The sequence below is a fragment of the Pestalotiopsis fici genome (assembly GCF_000516985.1).
Source record: "Pestalotiopsis fici W106-1 unplaced genomic scaffold PFICI_Scf_7, whole genome shotgun sequence".
NCBI classification, from domain to species: Eukaryota; Fungi; Ascomycota; class Sordariomycetes; order Amphisphaeriales; family Sporocadaceae; genus Pestalotiopsis; species Pestalotiopsis fici.
Window position 1 is genome coordinate 1778153 of NW_006917097.1, and position 18016 is coordinate 1796168.

General features: G+C 50.9%; 6 protein-coding genes across 6 annotated transcripts; 1 reads left to right on the top strand and 5 right to left on the bottom strand.

Annotated features, from left to right (window-relative positions):
* Nucleotides 1–11: 11 nt before the first annotated feature.
* PFICI_10184 (uncharacterized protein) lies at nucleotides 12–3635 on the bottom strand (the record flags this gene model as incomplete). Its single annotated transcript, XM_007838765.1, has 2 exons — nucleotides 12–3316; nucleotides 3380–3635. 2 exons carry the CDS (start codon nucleotides 3633–3635, stop codon nucleotides 12–14), a joined length of 3561 nt encoding a protein of 1186 aa, XP_007836956.1.
* Nucleotides 3636–5749: 2114 nt separating this feature from the next.
* Nucleotides 5750–6763, bottom strand: PFICI_10185 (uncharacterized protein; the record flags this gene model as incomplete). The annotated part of the gene is made up of 1 exon (XM_007838766.1): nucleotides 5750–6763. One exon carries the CDS (start codon nucleotides 6761–6763, stop codon nucleotides 5750–5752), a length of 1014 nt encoding a protein of 337 aa, XP_007836957.1.
* A 691-nt stretch (nucleotides 6764–7454) lies between these two features.
* Nucleotides 7455–8897, bottom strand: PFICI_10186 (uncharacterized protein; the record flags this gene model as incomplete). The annotated part of the gene is made up of 1 exon (XM_007838767.1): nucleotides 7455–8897. The coding sequence occupies one exon, from the start codon at nucleotides 8895–8897 to the stop codon at nucleotides 7455–7457; it is 1443 nt and encodes a 480-aa protein (XP_007836958.1).
* Nucleotides 8898–10607: 1710 nt separating this feature from the next.
* Nucleotides 10608–11696, top strand: PFICI_10187 (uncharacterized protein; the record flags this gene model as incomplete). The annotated part of the gene is made up of 3 exons (XM_007838768.1): nucleotides 10608–10830; nucleotides 10887–10969; nucleotides 11022–11696. The coding sequence occupies 3 exons, from the start codon at nucleotides 10608–10610 to the stop codon at nucleotides 11694–11696; spliced, it is 981 nt and encodes a 326-aa protein (XP_007836959.1).
* A 665-nt stretch (nucleotides 11697–12361) lies between these two features.
* On the bottom strand, nucleotides 12362–13473 carry PFICI_10188 (uncharacterized protein; the record flags this gene model as incomplete). The annotated part of the gene is made up of 2 exons (XM_007838769.1): nucleotides 12362–12984; nucleotides 13044–13473. 2 exons carry the CDS (start codon nucleotides 13471–13473, stop codon nucleotides 12362–12364), a joined length of 1053 nt encoding a protein of 350 aa, XP_007836960.1.
* A 2309-nt stretch (nucleotides 13474–15782) lies between these two features.
* PFICI_10189 (uncharacterized protein) lies at nucleotides 15783–17095 on the bottom strand (the record flags this gene model as incomplete). Its single annotated transcript, XM_007838770.1, has 3 exons — nucleotides 15783–16414; nucleotides 16540–16767; nucleotides 16837–17095. The coding sequence occupies 3 exons, from the start codon at nucleotides 17093–17095 to the stop codon at nucleotides 15783–15785; spliced, it is 1119 nt and encodes a 372-aa protein (XP_007836961.1).
* Between the last annotated feature and the right edge of the window lie 921 nt (nucleotides 17096–18016).

Sequence of the window (18016 nt, forward strand, 5' to 3'; positions counted from 1 at the left end):
CAGACAAACTCTTAGGATGCGATGCTGAGTTCCTCAAGCGACTCGTCCCAACCGCCCGTACTCAGCAACCACTCGCCGAGCCGTTCCTTGACCAGACGGATTCCTTCTCCCAATCCCTCGGTCCACTGACTCTGGACCACTCGGACCTTTTCCTTGAGGTCGTCGGACAAATACACTTGCTCGCTATTCTTTTCCTCTTCGATGACCTGCCCATCGCGCCCCTCGGCCTCACTGAGCTTGGCCTTGGCACCCATCACTGCCTCCTTGACTTCGTGCAGCAGGCACAGCAGGTTTGTCTGACTCTCGATAAACTGGTAAGTACTCTTCTCTGTATGCATTACCAACGAATACAGATATTGCATTGGATGTGGGTGGTAGTCTGGATTCTCCTCATACTCATGAGCTGGAATCTGTATGCGGAAATCTTTCAGGTCCGTGGGGACTTTTTCTAGGAGACTTTTCAGTAGAGGCGCAATATCCCAAAAGGCATTCAGCTGCATGTCGACGCCGCGCTCGACGTTTTCCTCCACTACGGTGCGGAACTCGACGGTGCGCTGAATGACTTCCTTGGCAAATGCGATTCGACGTTTCTCGGCATCTTCAGCAAAGAAGCCTTCGGCATTGCGGAGTTTCTCGTCGTTGCCAGACAGTCGGTAGGGAATCAAGGCCATTTCCTTGTAGCGATCATTACGTTCGCTCAGCAAATCAAAAATCGCCCTGTGAAGCATCTCTCGAGCCTCAAAGATCCATTTGAGCAGTGTCAATTTCTCCAAGAGCTCTGGCTGCTCGTCGCCTTCTTCCTGAGGCAGATTGGGATCGCTCGTATGTGTGTCAACAAAAAGTCTCGATCGCAGCTCATCAAATAGTGAAGTCGCCTGTCCAATGCGGCCAGTAAGCATTTCATTCAAGGGCATGACCACACCAGTCTGGAACCGATCGAAATCCTTCTTCTCTAGTTCTTTGGACTGTGACTTTTCCACCTCGGCGGCATCTGCCTCAATGGCGGCGGCGTCAGCGTAGGACATGCTTCCGGAACTAACTTCGCGACGTAAATTCATTCTCAGGGTCTGTCGACTGCCTTGAACAGAATCGGCTGCTTCAGTCCTCATTCTCTTGCTGTCTTTGTAGAAGCGCTCTCTTGTCTCCTCCAACTCCTTCATATCAGACAAGGTCCGTACAAGCGTGCGAATCTCGGTCAGTTCTGGATGATTATTGTTCACAGCTGGATGGTGACGGGGATACGGCGGTGGTAACGTCACCAGACGCGATACATCTACATGTGAAGGGCTGGGCGTGTTTGGAGTCGAGGCGGGAAGCGAGAGCAGCGATCGCCTAAAGTTCTGGGGCGTACCTGACAGCTCAGGCTCGTGCCATCCAACTTTCTCTGCTGGGTACTCATCCGGACCGTACCCTTTGCTCGAACTTGCAAAGGCTTCCGCGCTGTTGGGTGGATCGCGCCACTGAAGGGCTTCTCGTGCCTCTTTGGGGACGCCCATATACTTTGATTCCCGTTTCGACCTCTCCATTCGATTTGAGGCCTCACCCGCCGAGTCTGCTTCCCACCATCTGCTTGATGGGCGGCCCCGAGAATCGGCTTCATCAAACGCATCACTGACGCTCATACTGAGAATTGGTGACAGAGCTGGCTTATACCCAGAGCTCCAATTCACATTTGGAGGAGGTCCAACCGGTGAGATCGGTACTCCCGCAGAGACAGGCGCCGAATTTGGCTGGCTGGCCGGCTCCTTTCCAAATAACGAGCCAGTCGAGCTCCGTGGGAGCGTTGCTGAGACCTGAGGTGTCCATTCGCTTGCCTGAGAACTGTCAGAGTCGCGCCTCATTTTCATTGGCCGGAAAAGATCCCGGGTCAGATCAAAGATCTCGGAGCCCATGGCACCAATGGCGGAATTGTACCGCTCTCTGCGTAGGCGAGATTCGTTAACGATGAAATCAGCGAATAGCTTGACACGGTCAGCATCCGAAGCTGCGGCAGATTCCTTTTCAGCAAAATTTCGGAACCGCTCAATCGTGCCTTTGCAAAACTGGTCGGCCGTCTGACTGATGACGCTTTGTTTGGTCATTGGCGTAGATGGAGCTGGGCCAATATTTAGACTACTTATAGAACTGTGCATGTCTGGCCGTGTCACGCTTGCACTGGATGCTGATCGACTCTGAGGCGGAGGGGTTGGTAATGCCTTGGGTGCAATCGCCTGTGCATTTTCCAGTCCTGTATAAGTCTTTTGTGGCCGAGGCGAGAAAGGTGGTGTCGGAGTTTCGGGATGTTGCAGGCCAGCACTCTCGACGCGCGGGGTTGAATTCCTAGAATCACTGTTGAGGTCGCCGGACCAGGTTGTATCGTGCGCAGACCGACCTCCACTTCGAGGCGTTCCTTTATTCACGGAGAATTTTTGCGACAAATTAGCCGCGCCTTGCGGCACTAGGATATCCGTCAAGGGGGGAATGTTGGAACTTGATGATTCACCCCGAGTATGTCTGGTCCGACTTTCGTTGCGTCTCTCGCGGAGCGACTTTTCCCCTCGAACAGCACCGGTTCTCGTCAGGTTACCACCCGACGGACTTGACCCAGGAGTAGCAGACTCGGGGGGTTGCGAAGCCGCACTGGAGGCGCTGGACGTGTCTAGACTCAGGCCGGCCTGTGCCGCCCGGTTCGCCTGCTGTCGATCATCGTCCACCCAATCCGCCGGCGTTGGGGGGACTGGCCCAAGAGTAGCCACGCCGGTTGGGGGCGGTCTTCTTGTTGGGGGAGACAAGATTGGATTTGGATCGATCGTTCTGTTCAGACTCTGGGACCTGGAGTTCGACGGGGGCGGCCCTGGTGGAGGAGGGGGCAGTGGTAATCCGGGAGCCCATCGTGACTGAGATGAAGAACGTGATCGGGCAGATGTGGGTGTCTCAATTGCACTTGCCGAGGCGGCTCTTCTAGCATTGGGAGGCGCAGATGATTGCATGGGCTCAATCCTCTCGGGCAGCTGGACCGTTTGTATTGATAGTGGCTGAGGCCTCGATATTGGAGTCACTGGATGAGCACTAGGCGGACTGCTTGCTTCCGCGGCATCTCTGTCTCGTCTCCTGGTCAAGGACGGGAGGCCAAATCGCCTCTCGCGCGAAGGGCCACGGCCTGAGGCATTAGGAGGTGGCGGAAAGTTCTGAGGACGCGGAGGCTCGGGTGACGGCCTATGTACAGCTGTCGGCTGTATACGGGCGGCTGATGAGTTTGGCGGTGGTGTCTCAAATGCTTCACCAGCGGGTTGTTGACTGCGCGGTGGTGAATACGGTGGCGGCGGGAGCGGCGAGGCTACAGTGAATATATAAGTTCACTGTGATTCGAATTGACTATATTCAGACTTTGGCCACTTACATTGTGGAGGCTCATGGGGCGCTTGGCTGGGAAACTGATGTGTCCGCTCCACGGCCGGAGAAGGAGCCCATTGCTGTGGATTATACGGCTGGATTGAACTTGCCGGAGTTTGTACCGCGGAATAGGCATAAGGCGATGATACCGAAATGGCCGAGTGCGGCGTAGCCAGTTGGCCTTGGAAGCCGGTGAGTGACGATGTACGCAGCGGATTGAGCGTCTGACGGAGTCGCGAGGTTGATTCACGCGCAGAGGTCATGGTCGCGGATTGTTGGCTGTGAGACCCGAGTTCGAAAGCGACACGAAGGTTGTGCGATGATTGATCTCTGAAGGGTCTGAAGGCCTCGTTCTTCACTGAAACCGACCCTGGACAGCACTTGAGCCCCCAACCTCACAATATGGCGTGAGGTCCGTACCCCTCACTCAACACAACAAGCGAGAGGATCCTGCGGTATACTCAAATCCCATCGATGTCCCTTGGTGTGTATCTTCAATTGGAATATTGAGTACACTTCAGACGGGCGCACCTGTAACACCAGAGTAGCGATCGCAAGATCGATATTGCTTACTCAGGGCTCGCAAGACAGAGACAAGAAATGATGCAGGAAATAGAAAAAGTGATAATGGTACGACTGAGCGAGTGTCGGCAGTCACATTGAAAGAACATGGGCTTCTTCTAGTCTCTTGGCAGTCTTGACCTGTCTTGTCGACGTGCATATGTATTGCAGGCACAGATGGATGTCTGTCGGGGGGGACCACTGAACTGGACTGAACTGAGCAGCGATGGTGGTACTCTGTGGTCGTTGCACCCCGGCAGCAGCAAGCCAAACATGTGCTGCTCCAAGATTTCCTCTCAATGTATGCAATCTTTCAGACGGCAATCGAGATTATTTGTCTCACAGAATATCATTCAAGGGTCCATGGGATGGGAGCTCCCGTCGCGCGCTGCAGTCATCAAGTAACCCTTTATTTTCGTGGGTAGCAATCCACGACCGGAAGACGGCTGCCATCTTTGCGCGACGCAGATTCTCTGCATGGTCAGCTCGTGGACCCGCGTCGGCCCCCCTGCTGTCGACAATGGCCGGTCCATCTGGTCGCCATACCCATGTAATGTCTTGCTTGCTAGCTGCATGGCCATATTCAAAGCCAACAGTAGCAGACAGGCAGATAGTTGTTGGCCTGTACCGGATAGCGGTGGGCAGCCAACAGCGTGCAAGAAGGGGCAAGCTTCAGCATGATCGAACAAATGGGAAGACACGGGACAAGATTCTGCCCGCGGTCAAGGGTAAAAGATCTAAGCCTGTCATTGGCCGGGTTTCACAGTGGAGTGTACTCTATATTTAGGCACCTAGTCCTATAGTGGACTGCTATTGGCCGAGTCTTTAGTGGTTACTCGATCAGGACACCCGGCGCTTAGAGGTGCCCTGAGTCCAGCAACAGCGGCATTCATGATTCGCTGTCGTGCACATAACCTTGATCTGTCCCTGGGCAATGATAGTGGGCAAATTACCTTCCAAGAAACGATCACCCTCCGAGGCATCTTGACTTTTACCTAATCTGCATGAAGATGGGTATATATTCTGCGCACTGACCTACACTGGACCAACAACAGCAGTTCAACGAACCCGACTATCCTTTGTATGAACCTCGGAGCCATGCTGATAAGCTTTTCAGGGAAGCGGACCCATTCAGCGATACCTTGTTTAGTGTAGTAGAAGGTAGGGCAGGCCATACCCAACAGTCGATGCCGCCCCCGTTGATCAACCTGTACTCAAATAATAGCAACAGCAGGTTGACATGCGCCGGCATCGCCAAGTCCCGTGCGATCATCGATACCTACAGTAGTACACATATCGAGTTCCACAAAGAAGGGTCGGCATTTGCATTTCGTCCCCCAACTTGTAATTTGCATGAGCCGTCCCTACATTAGTTTGCTGCTATCTTAAGCTTTCATCAATGTGCCAGTTGACAACCTAGTTTCTTTTTGCTAGGCAATCTTTATTTAGAAATATCCACGAAGGGAGCCCTGCTGCTCTGAGTGAATTTGGCTCAACCCACAATTCGGCATCACGACCTTCGTTCTACATTGGAATGCTATCAGTTGGTGATGAATCAATGGACCACCTAGGTAAGGTAGGCAAATGGATTAGGATAATGGATGAAACCATGCCAATAATCCACTACCTAAGCGCTCACTACCTACCTACGTACCCATTCAATATAGCCGTCTATCTCTAGCGACTCCAGATACGGAGCATTGCATCTACAACACATTCTATCACGTCTACTGCACGTCTATGGTTGCTTCTATGGAAACACATTTTGCCAACGTCACCTCAAACCTCTTCCACAAATTTGAGTCCTGCAATGCTACTACAGCGTCGACTTTTGGTGTCGTGCATCTCCAACGAGTGTAACGTCCAATTCCTTCCAGTATGTGTATTTCCGTTGGGCGTCATGATCAGGCATGCCCTTCTGAGAATTGACAATCAGGTCGTCGACATGTTTCCTCTTCCCCTTCAGCGTCAGGTGGCTCACACCCGAGTCTTTCTCCCACTCGGGCTTGAATGAGCCGCCAGGGAGTACCAAGAGACGGCCCCGTGCGCCACACGTGGTGCACATGATGTTGTCGCCACCACCGAGGAAACTAATGGTCAAAAGATGGCAGTAGGGGCAGCTTCCTTCCTGGCTTTCGCCAAGAAACTGCGCAGCGCCCACGGCCTGGCCGAGTTGGCTAACAACCCTCTGACCCAGCAGCTGTGCCCGCGCGATGGTGTTCTTCTCGTCCGAACACACGGATCCTGGAGGTCCATAGCCAGCAAAGCAGGCTTGGTCGACCGTCGTTGCCTGTATGCTGTACATGCTTTGGTGCAGCCCTACGAGGCCGAGCGTCCACTGTTCGGGCATGTCCTCCGGACTCCCGGCGACAACCATGAAAGCAGAGACGCGGGCCTTGTACAGACGCGGATCAATGCTCGACCTGGGCTTTCGACCCAGTCCCTGCCCTTCCTCATCCGTGGCCAGCGCCAGCGCAATGTCGGCTCCCGGGCCTAGCGTGTCGTCGATGAAGCACTTGATGTGGCCCGGGGGAAGATGCGAGTACACGGGGGTCGAAACGATGATGGCGTCGGCCTTCATTATGGCATCGTACAGTGCCGGCCGGTCATCGACGTCGTCGGTCCCTGGGGCATCTGGTCTATACGTGGTGATGTGCGGCACAATTGATTGCGGCAACGGCTTGCCGTTTCTCGGCGACCGCATGTACCTTATACGGGCCATGGATGTCGTCAGCCCCGGGAGTGCTTGCTCTGCCGCTTGCAGCGCAGCTTTGAGCAGAACTTCCGAATTGCCATTCAGCGTTCCAGCGCTGATTCCCAAAACGTGCATCTTGAAGGTATAGTTTTGCAACAATCAATGACTCTCATTCATTAGCCAAGAGTAGAACCGATGGCGGAAGCGCCCTAGCGTGCAACTTATAGTCGCGCCACATATCTTCCCCGTCGGTCTTGATATGTACCGACATGTGAAACTCGTGACAATTAATTAAAGAAACGATCTGCCAGGATTAATAACTCGCTCGAACTTCGGAGCTTCGGTCGCAAGATAGCGTGTTATCGGTTTACTCTAGACCACTTGATAACTCCGAGTACTCGTTTACGACAATGGCAGACCCACCCCCATTCGGAAATTCCGGTTTGTGGGCGCACGTTCCGGCTGTCAGTCATATAGGTACTAGAGACGAAGGCTTACTAATTGTAAATTTATTTTAAGGCCTCGTGAGCGGAACAGAGTGTGGCTTGACGCGACATCAAATATGTATCAATGATCATTGCGCCATTTGTCAGAGTGTTTCTTTTGCATGTCTGATGACCCTGGATGTGGTCGTACGCGTACGGCTGGAGGCATCGCCATGTGCAATTGTGAAGGACATCGTTCCTTATTCGAGGCCGATGCAGTATCAGAGGAGATGAATTCTCACATGACCCATCGAAACTGGATCGACTCAAAGGTGCTAAACAAGGCACAGGTTTGAGAAATGTTTGACCACGTTTTGGCCAAATCATGTATTGCCTAACAGCTAATCCTCGACCGCGAACTTCTCTCTCAATGTGCTGCCGTATCGAGTAAATAGTAAAGGAGCTGGCATAAGCATGGCACTGACTATTCCGAAGACACTGAAGCCCAACCCGTAACCCAGTTTCTCGAACATCTTTGGGGTGAACAGTGGAATAATCCCACCCATCATACTTCGTAGGACAGCGCCGGCAGCAAGAGCAGAGGCCGCCTTGCTTTCGAACGCATCAATGTAGTAATTCTGGAAAGCGTTGAAAATAGAGATCTGACTAGCACCAAAGAATAGCATCGCGGCCAAGGCTATCGTCCAATGGAGACCTTTTTCGATCGCCCATCCGAACCAAAAGAGGCTAACTGGTAGACAGATCGCCCCAATATTTGCCAAGGGTAAGCGGTATTCCGGCTTACCATCGCCGCCATTGAAGCGATCCTGCATTTTCTTGTATACCGGGTCCATGAATGGGACGACAATGAGTGCCGTCATGGTGAATCCAACGGCGGGGGCCAGATACGCCAGACCAACTTGTATAGTATCGAAATTGTAGGGATCGCCGGACCAGATAGTACTATAGTTGCTGTACAAACTATACATGGTGCAAAATATCAAGGCCTGGTAGATGGAAATGACCATTACGATAGGTTGCCGGAACAGAATCTTTGTGGCTATAGTCGAGTTTTTGGCGATTTTCCCTAGGAGTGACTGCTCAGATCCACCCTTGAGCACATATCTCTTGCCGGGGTTTTTCTTTTCAAGACTGGACTTTCGTTGTTCGAGGATCGCCATGGATTGTGTCTCAAAAAGTAGGAAGAAGCAAGAGACAAAAAGGCCCGCACTGATTATGAAGAGAATCCAGAAGATCCAACGCCAGTCGAGTCTGGCCAGTATGAGGCTAGCAAAGAATGGGCCCAAAGTTGGCGACAACAAAGGTGCCAGGAAATAAACCCCCGACACCGTGGCCCGCTCAGAAGCATTAAAGAGGTCAGAGATTGTGCCACCTCCATTGGCAATGGCAACGCTCGCGAACAGCCCGGAAAAGGCCCGGGAGACGAGCCATGTCTTAATTTCGGGGGCCAGTGCCGTCGGAATTTGGGTCAAGCAAAACAGCAAAATGTTTAGCAAGTACACCTTTCTCCTGCCAAACGTCTCGCTCATGGGGGCGAAGAAGAGCGGTCCGATACCGAGAAAACAAACAAATGCTGTTTGCCCGCCCAGGACAAGCTGCTTGTCCACCTCAAAGCTTTGGGCAATATCATCTATGGCTGGTGCGAACATGGAGCTCGCCATCGGGAGTACCAAGCCAATGAAGAAAATCATGAGAATCTGAACATACTTCCAACGGAGTGGCCACTGCCGAGGATCCTCTTCATCATCGTTGGCAAACTGGACTTCCTCCGCCTCATCTCTCCGGTCCTGGAGTAGTCGCGTGCGTTCGTTGGTATAAGACATATTTTTTTCACAGCAAAACTGACAAGATACATTTATTTCGCAGAGGCCTCTGGAAATAATAATTTACAGAAATCAAAAACAGGAAATACTAAAATGCAATACGATTGACAGTCTTGGTCAGATGCATACTAGGAAGCGGCCACAAATGCTTATTTTGGTGACGACATTGACTAAGACGCTAATAAGCAGGGCCGCGTGCACCAATGGGGGAGGATTGAGTGTTGGTCAACTCCTAACTGCAGTCTTTTAAACCTTATATGGGCTGTCAGAATTTACCTCGATTGTCGAGAAATCTGATATCCCAGTTTACAAATAATGGAAAGACTGTTTCTGCAAAACATAGAAGCCAACATGTACCTCGCTCCAACACTGACTGCTCAATGATGCATCAGCGTTCGTCTGAGGGATGCCTACTTGGTATCCACAAGGTAGTGATGAAATGCCAAGGATCCCCAAGATCTTCTTGTAGGAATATTTCTTTTCTTCTTTGTTTATAGTAGATACGTACACAGAGGGGAGTATGAATGACCCAATGTTTGTGTGTCTATGGCTGACGGAGTCGATCTGTGGTTATAAGGGTTTGGCAGACTTGGCCATACCTACGCAAGCACAAATCAAGAGATGCCCAAGGCGGGATATCTTAATGCAGACCTCTTTTTCTGAAGCTACTAGTAGGGACCTATTGCAAGACATGTTTGAGTCTTTGGAGGGCCGAACCCCAAGTATTCACACCTATTTCACTGCATATCAAAGACAATGTGGGTTGCCGAAGTGTCTCTAGAAGGTTGTCAAGATCATGACATGACCCAAGGTCAGAAAATACAACTATGCAAAAACGGGATGCAACGGCAATTCACATGCATTATTGTTGAGTCCAGGCTTACTATCATGGCATGTTGTACCTGGCATCTCGTCAACAAACTGTCTTTGCATCCGTCGGTAGTGCGCGGTGTTCCGTTGGTGAGCGTTTGGTACCTTGTTCAAGATGGATGGTGGGGTATAATAGGGCGACGGCGTAGGAGGGCGGGGCTGCAGCTGGCTAATTTGAGTGCAAAACAATTCACCAACTGGAGCCCTTACAGACACCTGGCTAGTGGGGCCCTACCAATCAGGAAAAAGCTTTCACCGAGTCTTTCTGCCCCTCCACTCCACTCCAGCCAGCCTAGAAAAGAACTTCAGAAAGCTCTAGAATTTATCAAGAAAGCTCTCTTACTCTGCCGTGGCCGTTTGTGCCCCTGCGTTGCCGACTCAGGCCTTTGCCTACATAATCCTACTCGCTTATTCCTACCTACTTGCCGTTTGTTTGTTCGGCACATTCCTGCTATTCATTCAACGCATATGTAGTAGTTGAACAAAATAACTTTGTGACATCCCAACCAACTGGTAAGTAAGCATTATCTCGAAGGAGAAAAAAAAGAGCTTCGATGCCCTCGCCGGCAACTTTGCTCCCAACCTCTCCCTGCCTAGCCGTCCTTTCACCACACTTAACGCTCTACCTACATGATGAGACATCCAGCTGGCACCAGTCATAGGGCGACTTGTACTCCCTCCATTGATGACCAAAATGCTGTGGTCTAAGACCTATCTCTGATACAATTCTTCTACCAATCGCACTTGTCGACTGCAACAATTTGTCTTTGACCCGCGCTAACGATTCTCTTTTGCGAATCGCAGATTTTCCATCCACGATTCAACGCTCCAACCACCAACATGGCCCTTCACAACCCCAACAACTGGCACTGGGTCAGCAAGAATGCTGGCGACTGGGCCCAGACATGGTTGTCAGAGAACTTGACCAAGGTCTCGGCCGAAGAGGGGGGTGTCAATGCCAAGATCACCAAGGTGGTCAGCATGGATGGTGATGTCGACGTGAGCCAGCGCAAGGGCAAGGTTATCACTATTTTCGACGTCAAGCTCGTCCTCGAGTACTCTGGTATGTCGCAATTACTCGTTGATGCACTGGCGAACTTTGTGCTGACCAAATACTAGGCACCGCTCCCGATATCGAGGATGTGTCTGGCACCATCACCGTCCCGGAGGTTGCTCACGACACTGAAGAGGATGAGTTCGTCGTAAGTTGCCTTGGATAAACACATGTCCGGACTCGTCGCTGATCCAAGCTAGTTTGACATCGACATCCACTCCGAGTCCAAGGAGAAGCAGCCCGTAAAGGATCTGGTTCGCTCGAAACTCGTGCCCAAGCTTCGCAAGGAGTTCCTCAAGCTGACGCCAGCTCTAATTGCTGAGCACGGCAAGGACATTCAGCATGCTCCCGGTTCCAACCCTTCGAGCGGATTCTCCACACCCAAGATCCACGCTCCTAGCGGCGCTGCCGGTCAGTCGTCTGCCGCTGCCGGCACCCAAAAGAACGCCGGCAGCGTCGTCAACACGACTACCGTGTCAGATCAAGAAGAGTTCAGAACCACTGCCGAACAGCTTTACCTGACCTTCACCGACCCTCAGCGCCTGGCTGCCTTTACACGTGCCTCTCCGAAGAAATTCGAGGGTGCCAAGCAGGGTGGCAAGTGGGAGCTGTTTGACGGCAACGTCTCTGGAGAGTACGTCGAGCTCCAAGAGCCCAAGAAGATCGTCCAGACATGGCGATTGAACCAGTGGCCCGCCGGCCACTACTCGAAGCAGGTCATTGAATTTGACCAAAACGACGTTGATGGTGTTACTGTCATGCGTGTCAACTGGACTGGTGTGCCCATCGGCCAAGAGGATGTGACCAAGCGCAACTGGCTGGAATACTACGTACGAAGCATCAAGACTACTTTTGGATTCGGAACCATTCTATGAAGATGACGGGGCATATGGGGGCGTTCAGGGCGCACACAAATGTGAACAGAGACACAATTTGTGAAGATAGAGTGGTCATCTGTTGATGTGATCACAACCCACGTAGCACTCAGGCTCATGAGACCACGATAATCATGCCGTTAGGCCAGCCGGCGGTACATTCAACGACTTGACGCAAAAATAAAATAAAGAAGTAAAACCCAGCACAATGAATCACGGTATGACTCCCAGTGACCACTGTCGCTATTCAAGCATAATTTGTTCATGTCTTTACTACCATTCGCACCTGTCATCTCGTGTCCTTTGTCGTAGAGCCAACTTCTGCCCATCTTAACTTAACGTTGGACCAGACCACTCATCTATGAGTAACATGGCCAACTTTTGCCAGGACAGCGCCGGTTTCCTACCTCGTTCTCGTATGCGAAGCTCTTGCATGGTCAACACGAAGAATGATATTGAGAATTTGGCAGAGATAGGTTATAGTTTGTAGGCGCAATCATTATTAAATTATGCTATTCCTTTTGGAAAATGCTCAATGCTACACTCGACTTGAAATCATGAAACTTCAAAGTGACAGAGAACTACACTGCCACGGATCTCTATCCTGAGAATCTGCTGTTTCGAGTGAAATGGCGAACACTTGTCATGTATGAATCACAAACCAATCATCCACGTTGCCTATTCTGCCTCATCATCTCCTCCCGGAACACGTTGCGCCCCGGATGCGGCTCACGGCCTAGACTCGTAGCCGACCAACTATCCCGATTCGTCAACTGTAGCTCGTAGCGCGGTATGGCACTGTCGATCCTGGGCGGCTTGGTGTCAAACGTGATGACACGCGGCGGGCTGTGGTTGTATCTAGGAGGCGGCGGCGCGGTGAACAGTCGCGTCAGCCAGCCCGGCAGGGACGCCCGTTTTCGACGAATGACACAGATTGCGCACATGATGACGAGAATCGTGACGCCCAGTATCGAAGGTAGAACGACGGTCAGGACGTCGATCCTGCGATTGCTGGACCCGTGCGACCTCGGGCTGCTAAACATGACGGTAGGCCCTTGTTGCCGACTCGCCGTGTTGGAGCCATTGGTGTCTAGGGTAATGAGGGAAAGGGATACCTCCAGAAAGCTCTTGTCCGACGCCAGCTTTTGCGATATGCCTGTCGTGTTCCATGTATAAAACCCTAGTGTCGCGGGTATTGCTTCTGAAGCGAAGCCTTCACCATCTGCAAATGTTCCTTCAACTTGAACTGATGCATTGTCTGAAGCAAAGTACATTGCGTTCCATGTTACTATGAGAAAAGTCAGTTTGATGGCCTCTAATAGGCTTTTTTTCACACAATGGTTGTACCGTAATACACGGGTCCAGGATCAAGACTGCTGCCATCTTCAGGTTGGCACATTGGGGCGTGCTCCCCTTGATAGTTTTCGCATAGCAAAAAGGAACCCTCCTGCCCGAGTCCCGATACCGTGGCTACAGGATTGATACCTGTAGTCGTCGTGGTGGCGCCACTGATGGTCAAGGTCCATACTGCAGTCTGCGTCAGCTCCGGCGGCGGCGGCGAGATGGTCGAGGTGGTCCCGTCGGTTGTCGTGAGGCTGGGGACTATAGTAGTTGCCTCGCCATTTGCTGCCACCGTGACCCATGCTCTTGGTCCCGTCTGGTCCTGACTGATGACGCTGGACACGATGCCATTCTGAACATGACTCGAAACGCATCTATCAACAAGGATGGAAATTGTGGCCAAGAGGATCCATCGCCAGGTCATGGTCACCAACATGTTTTCAGAATCTTTCCAGGCCCCTACCGACCCCGCGGTGCAGATTCTTGTCGTGTATTGTCAAAGTCTGTACACTGCTGTTGAGTTGCGAAACACATGAATTTTCAAAACACCCTCCATGACCAGGTGGAGCAATTGAGATGATATAGTCCTCATTCCTCCACTACGATACGGAAAACAAATAAACGGAAAAAAAGCCCAATAGCCTGGAAATGCAGCCGCACGCACACTTTGCAGTGATACTGCAACATACAGAGTTTCATTTTCTCCGAGCGAGAGGGTCAAAGCAAATGGCTCGAGCCGTGTCATGTCGGCCAATGAGGGGGTGCGATTGCAACAACCAAAATGCCAAACCCGTGTCTTGGCCCTGTCTGCGTGGTAGCGGGAGCTGACTTCCGTATTGGGGATTCTATACCAATATGGTGTGTAGGTGTGGGTGGGGGGAGCCAGTGGGAAAACACCACCCCCCAGCCTTCAGCATTTTCCATCTTGACAATTGCTGAACCGGTGGAAGGGCACAGCTCCCAACAAGGGTCGATCCACATGCAGAGGAGCTCGAGCCTTGTTCGAGTCTTTTATTCTCCCGAGTCCTGGTCGTTTATGCTGCAATATAATGGGCAATTATAAGTGTTGTGTTCATACCAGCAGGTGATCTGCACTGCAGTTCTGTCGCCATGGCCCTCGTGATTGATGCAAGGCGGGGGAAAGACATTGAAGATCCGTGCTCTCTCTTGTTCAGCTAACATCATCCAAAATTATGACTGCACTTTTGACCGGAACGAGAAGAAGCCGCTGCATGTCGGCAATGGATTAGTTCTATAAAGGAGTGGCCATAGTCTGACCGATTGTACTCGGCAACTATAGTTTACTAGCTGCAATGACGCATGAAAGCCGAGCAACCAAATACTGGTGTTGTCACTCGCTGCTGTCTGTCTGCTGGAAGCACATCTGGACACGAGATCAGCACGGTTCAAAAAGGATGTAAGGCAAGAGATGCACAGATTGTGGTGCTCGAGACTTGTACGATTGAGCATTGCCATCGTCAGTCATGTCTCAATGATAAAGTGATTTATTGACTTCGTAAATTTAATTGCTAGAGCTTCCTCGACTTCAATTTGCTACTACAACAGGAGCCGAAACCTATGTCTGCTCTAGGCAATGCTCTTTCTATGTTTAGCGAAGTATCTACGATATTGAGAAGCCTTGCAGGCAAAAATGGCATTTGTTCGCTTCTTTCTTTTTTTATTTGCTCCTTCTCCTTGCGCTTTGAATGAATAAACAGATTTTTGAGCCTGTAATTGTTAATGAATGGATTGCCTTCAAGGATATGTGGAGGAATGGCTGCGCGGTCACTCGTCGCCTCCGTGTTCGCGGAAGAGCTACCCAATGAACCAGTCTGAAAGTTTTCTCCTTGATTACAGGTCCCTCTGCTTGAGGAAAAGTAGACACCTGGGCTGGGCATGTTGACGATTTCTTAACGATCGAAAGGATTGTCTCTCCAGAAAAGGGTTTAGATAGTGTTTAGGTCACGGGAAACAATGATTCGCTTTTTATAGATAGGGCCTAAGCGCCCTTCAGTGAATAATGCCTGGGTTCTTCTCTTTGTAAAAACGAGTTTTGTAGAAATTTTAAATATGAATCACTATTTCGTGATACAGAACAAGGCGCCGACCTTGAGGATGTGGAAGATGAGGTTCTTGATTTACAGTTGGTTTGTGGGTCACAGCATAATCGCATGGAGCGACGTGCGCTCAAATGTAACACAAGTTTTCATCACATGACCACATCGAACGACGAGTTTGATCATATAGTGATCCATGTAGCAGTGCATTAAAGTCTCTTCAAGTCCATTTGATTTTGCCGCGCATGAAAGATAAGCCTGTTGCTCAACTAAATAACAAGTTTCAAGGGCTCAATGAAGTTGTCATTCAACTCCTCACTTAAGAAAGTAAGACTTCTCTACGATTTGCGCATGCCTATCTTGTGTCCCTCTGTATTCACTGGTTTGTATACTAGAGGCTTCAAACACAGACAGAACTTGACTGAAGTCAATGAATGAGTGAATTGGTTTAGTAAACTAGAAAAAGAGTATGGTTTGCATGATCAAATTTACCAACTTTTCCCACCAAGATATCGTTAGCTAGCACGTTTGTACACCGACTCAGGTTCTACCAGGCGTCATTGTTGACAAGTGCGAAGGATCTTTGTCGTTTAAGAAGGAGGGGGGCCACTATGGAAATAGTTAGTAATTATTCTGTGCATGTCTTCTCTTGTGAAAACTAGAATGGGATTCTGTTTTCCAATGAGGTCTAGAAAAGGGATTGTACTGACCCAGGTCCACCGGGTCCACCAGGGCCGCCGCCACCGTTTCCAGTGTCGACACCGCCACCCTCCTGGTAGTGAGCAGCGGGGGTGTAGTTGTCAGAGTAGTCGGCAGTGGTGTCAACACCAATGGTAATGAAGGCCAAGAGACCATCCTCGAGGCTGTCGCCAATCAGGACGTAGTCAACAAGAGGGTCGTGGTCGGCGGTGGCCTGGCCGGCGGCGATCCCGTCGCTGGCAGTAAGGACGAGTCCCTGGTTGTTGGTGTTGTAGGGGGACGTCTCCTCAACCTCGGTGATGAGCTCCTGGCTGAAGAAGATTTGGCCAATGTGGTCGGTCTTGCCCACAATGTAGGTCTGGTTGGGCAGGATCTCGGGGTCCTCGCTGACGAGCAGGTGGATGTGATGGGCACGTCCCTGGTAGTGGCCGGGGAAGATGGTGTCGAACTGGACGACACCATCGCTGTCGGTCTGCTGGACACCACGCAGGAAGGTGGTGTTTAGGCCGCCCTGGCCGCCGTTGGAAACACCCGAGTAGACGCCGACGGCATCGCAGTGCCAGATGTCAACAAGAGCCTCGGGGACCGGGGTGTAGGTGTTGATGTCAATGAACTGCAGGTCTATATGACGAATTGATATCAGCCACTGTTGTAATAACCCTTATACTCGTCATGGATCATTTTTCAATACTTGATCCAGAAAACAAAGTCTGTAACAGCAATATAGTTGGCACATGAGGACTTACCAAGGTGGACCGGAACACCCTCCGAGCCATCGGTCACATCTGTACGGATGTACTCTCCAGAGACAAAGTATGGGCCGATGGTAACCTCAGGAGCCAGACCGCTGGTGGCGTTGGAGCCGAAGATGACATCCAGAGGGGTGTCGAGGGTGTAGCCCAAGGCAGACAGGTCGTGGGACTCGGCCAAGTATCTGTTGAGATCGGTCTGGGATCGCTTGCCGAACATGGACTCTGTAGCATGGTCAGCATGCCTATCTGTGGCTTGGTTATCAGACAACAGTCTGAATCAGTTGAGCCTACTGGTGGTAATTCCACGCTTCTCGCGGAGTGCAGCAACGGTAGCGGCACGGCGCTCGGCAGCACGAGCCTTCAGAGCCAAAGCTTGAGGAGTGTTCTCAACCTTGGCCATGGAGCGGACAGCCTTGTGCTGGGCCTTGGTGTACTTCTCGATCTCGCGCTTGATCTGCTTAGCAGATTGCACCTCACCGGGGTGAGCAATAGCGCTTCCAATGATGGAAGAGACAGCCAAAGAGGCCGCAATATTCTTAAAGTTGACCATTTTGAATGAAAGACTGCCTCGAGATGAAGCTACAATTTGTTCCGAATGCTGTCCAGTGAATGAGAGAAGGACCTGAGGAGGAGCATTTCAAGAGATGAGATCTGGCAAGCTGGTCTCATATTATAGTCGTCTAATTTCACCCTCATGTAGCATTGAATACATCATCTTTGCCCAGAATATGGTGATTTGCAGTTCTAATGCCAAGAGGCCGAGTCGTGTGTTCTACCAATGGGGGTCATCTTATTTCCAACTACTGTCCTTTAAGAGTAACTCTTGGCCGTTCGCAAGGTTAGGGACATACGCATGCCTAAGAGTACTATGCGGGGTGCAATAACTGGGATGGATTCGCTATTTGGCTGAATAATACTGGCAGTATTAAGAGATGTCATCGAATTGCCACTGTTTTGATCCTTGGCCGCTGAGAAACTTGCCTTGGACCTTACACATTTGGCTAGCGCACGAGTATAACATGTCTAGATTCGAGATCATTTTTTCTTCGTTCCATGAGACTCATTTGAGGCTCAAAATCGACACTAACAATGACCAACAAGTGGAATATTTGAGCAGCTGGGCAGTCTGCCTCCACGTTCTCGCCCAAAGTCCGCATGGGCTTCTTCCATGATTCCTCTTGTGATAACAGAGTCACTGATGGATACCTAGTAGTTACACAATCATCACAACAAGGCATTTGGCAAAAGAAATTGTATATAGTGTCGCTTGCGCCCGTCTACCCCACAGAAACGAATTTGATGACCCTGGCTGATGCAGGTCAAAGTAACTCTAAACTCTATTTAGTGTTTATAATGTGCAATGCTCTTTGCCGGGCGTCCGATACGTCCATTCCGGCTCGGTATTACGCCACGACTAACCGAGTCGCAGTGTAGCATTTGAGCATAGCCGTTTCTCAAATAGTCCTTGGCA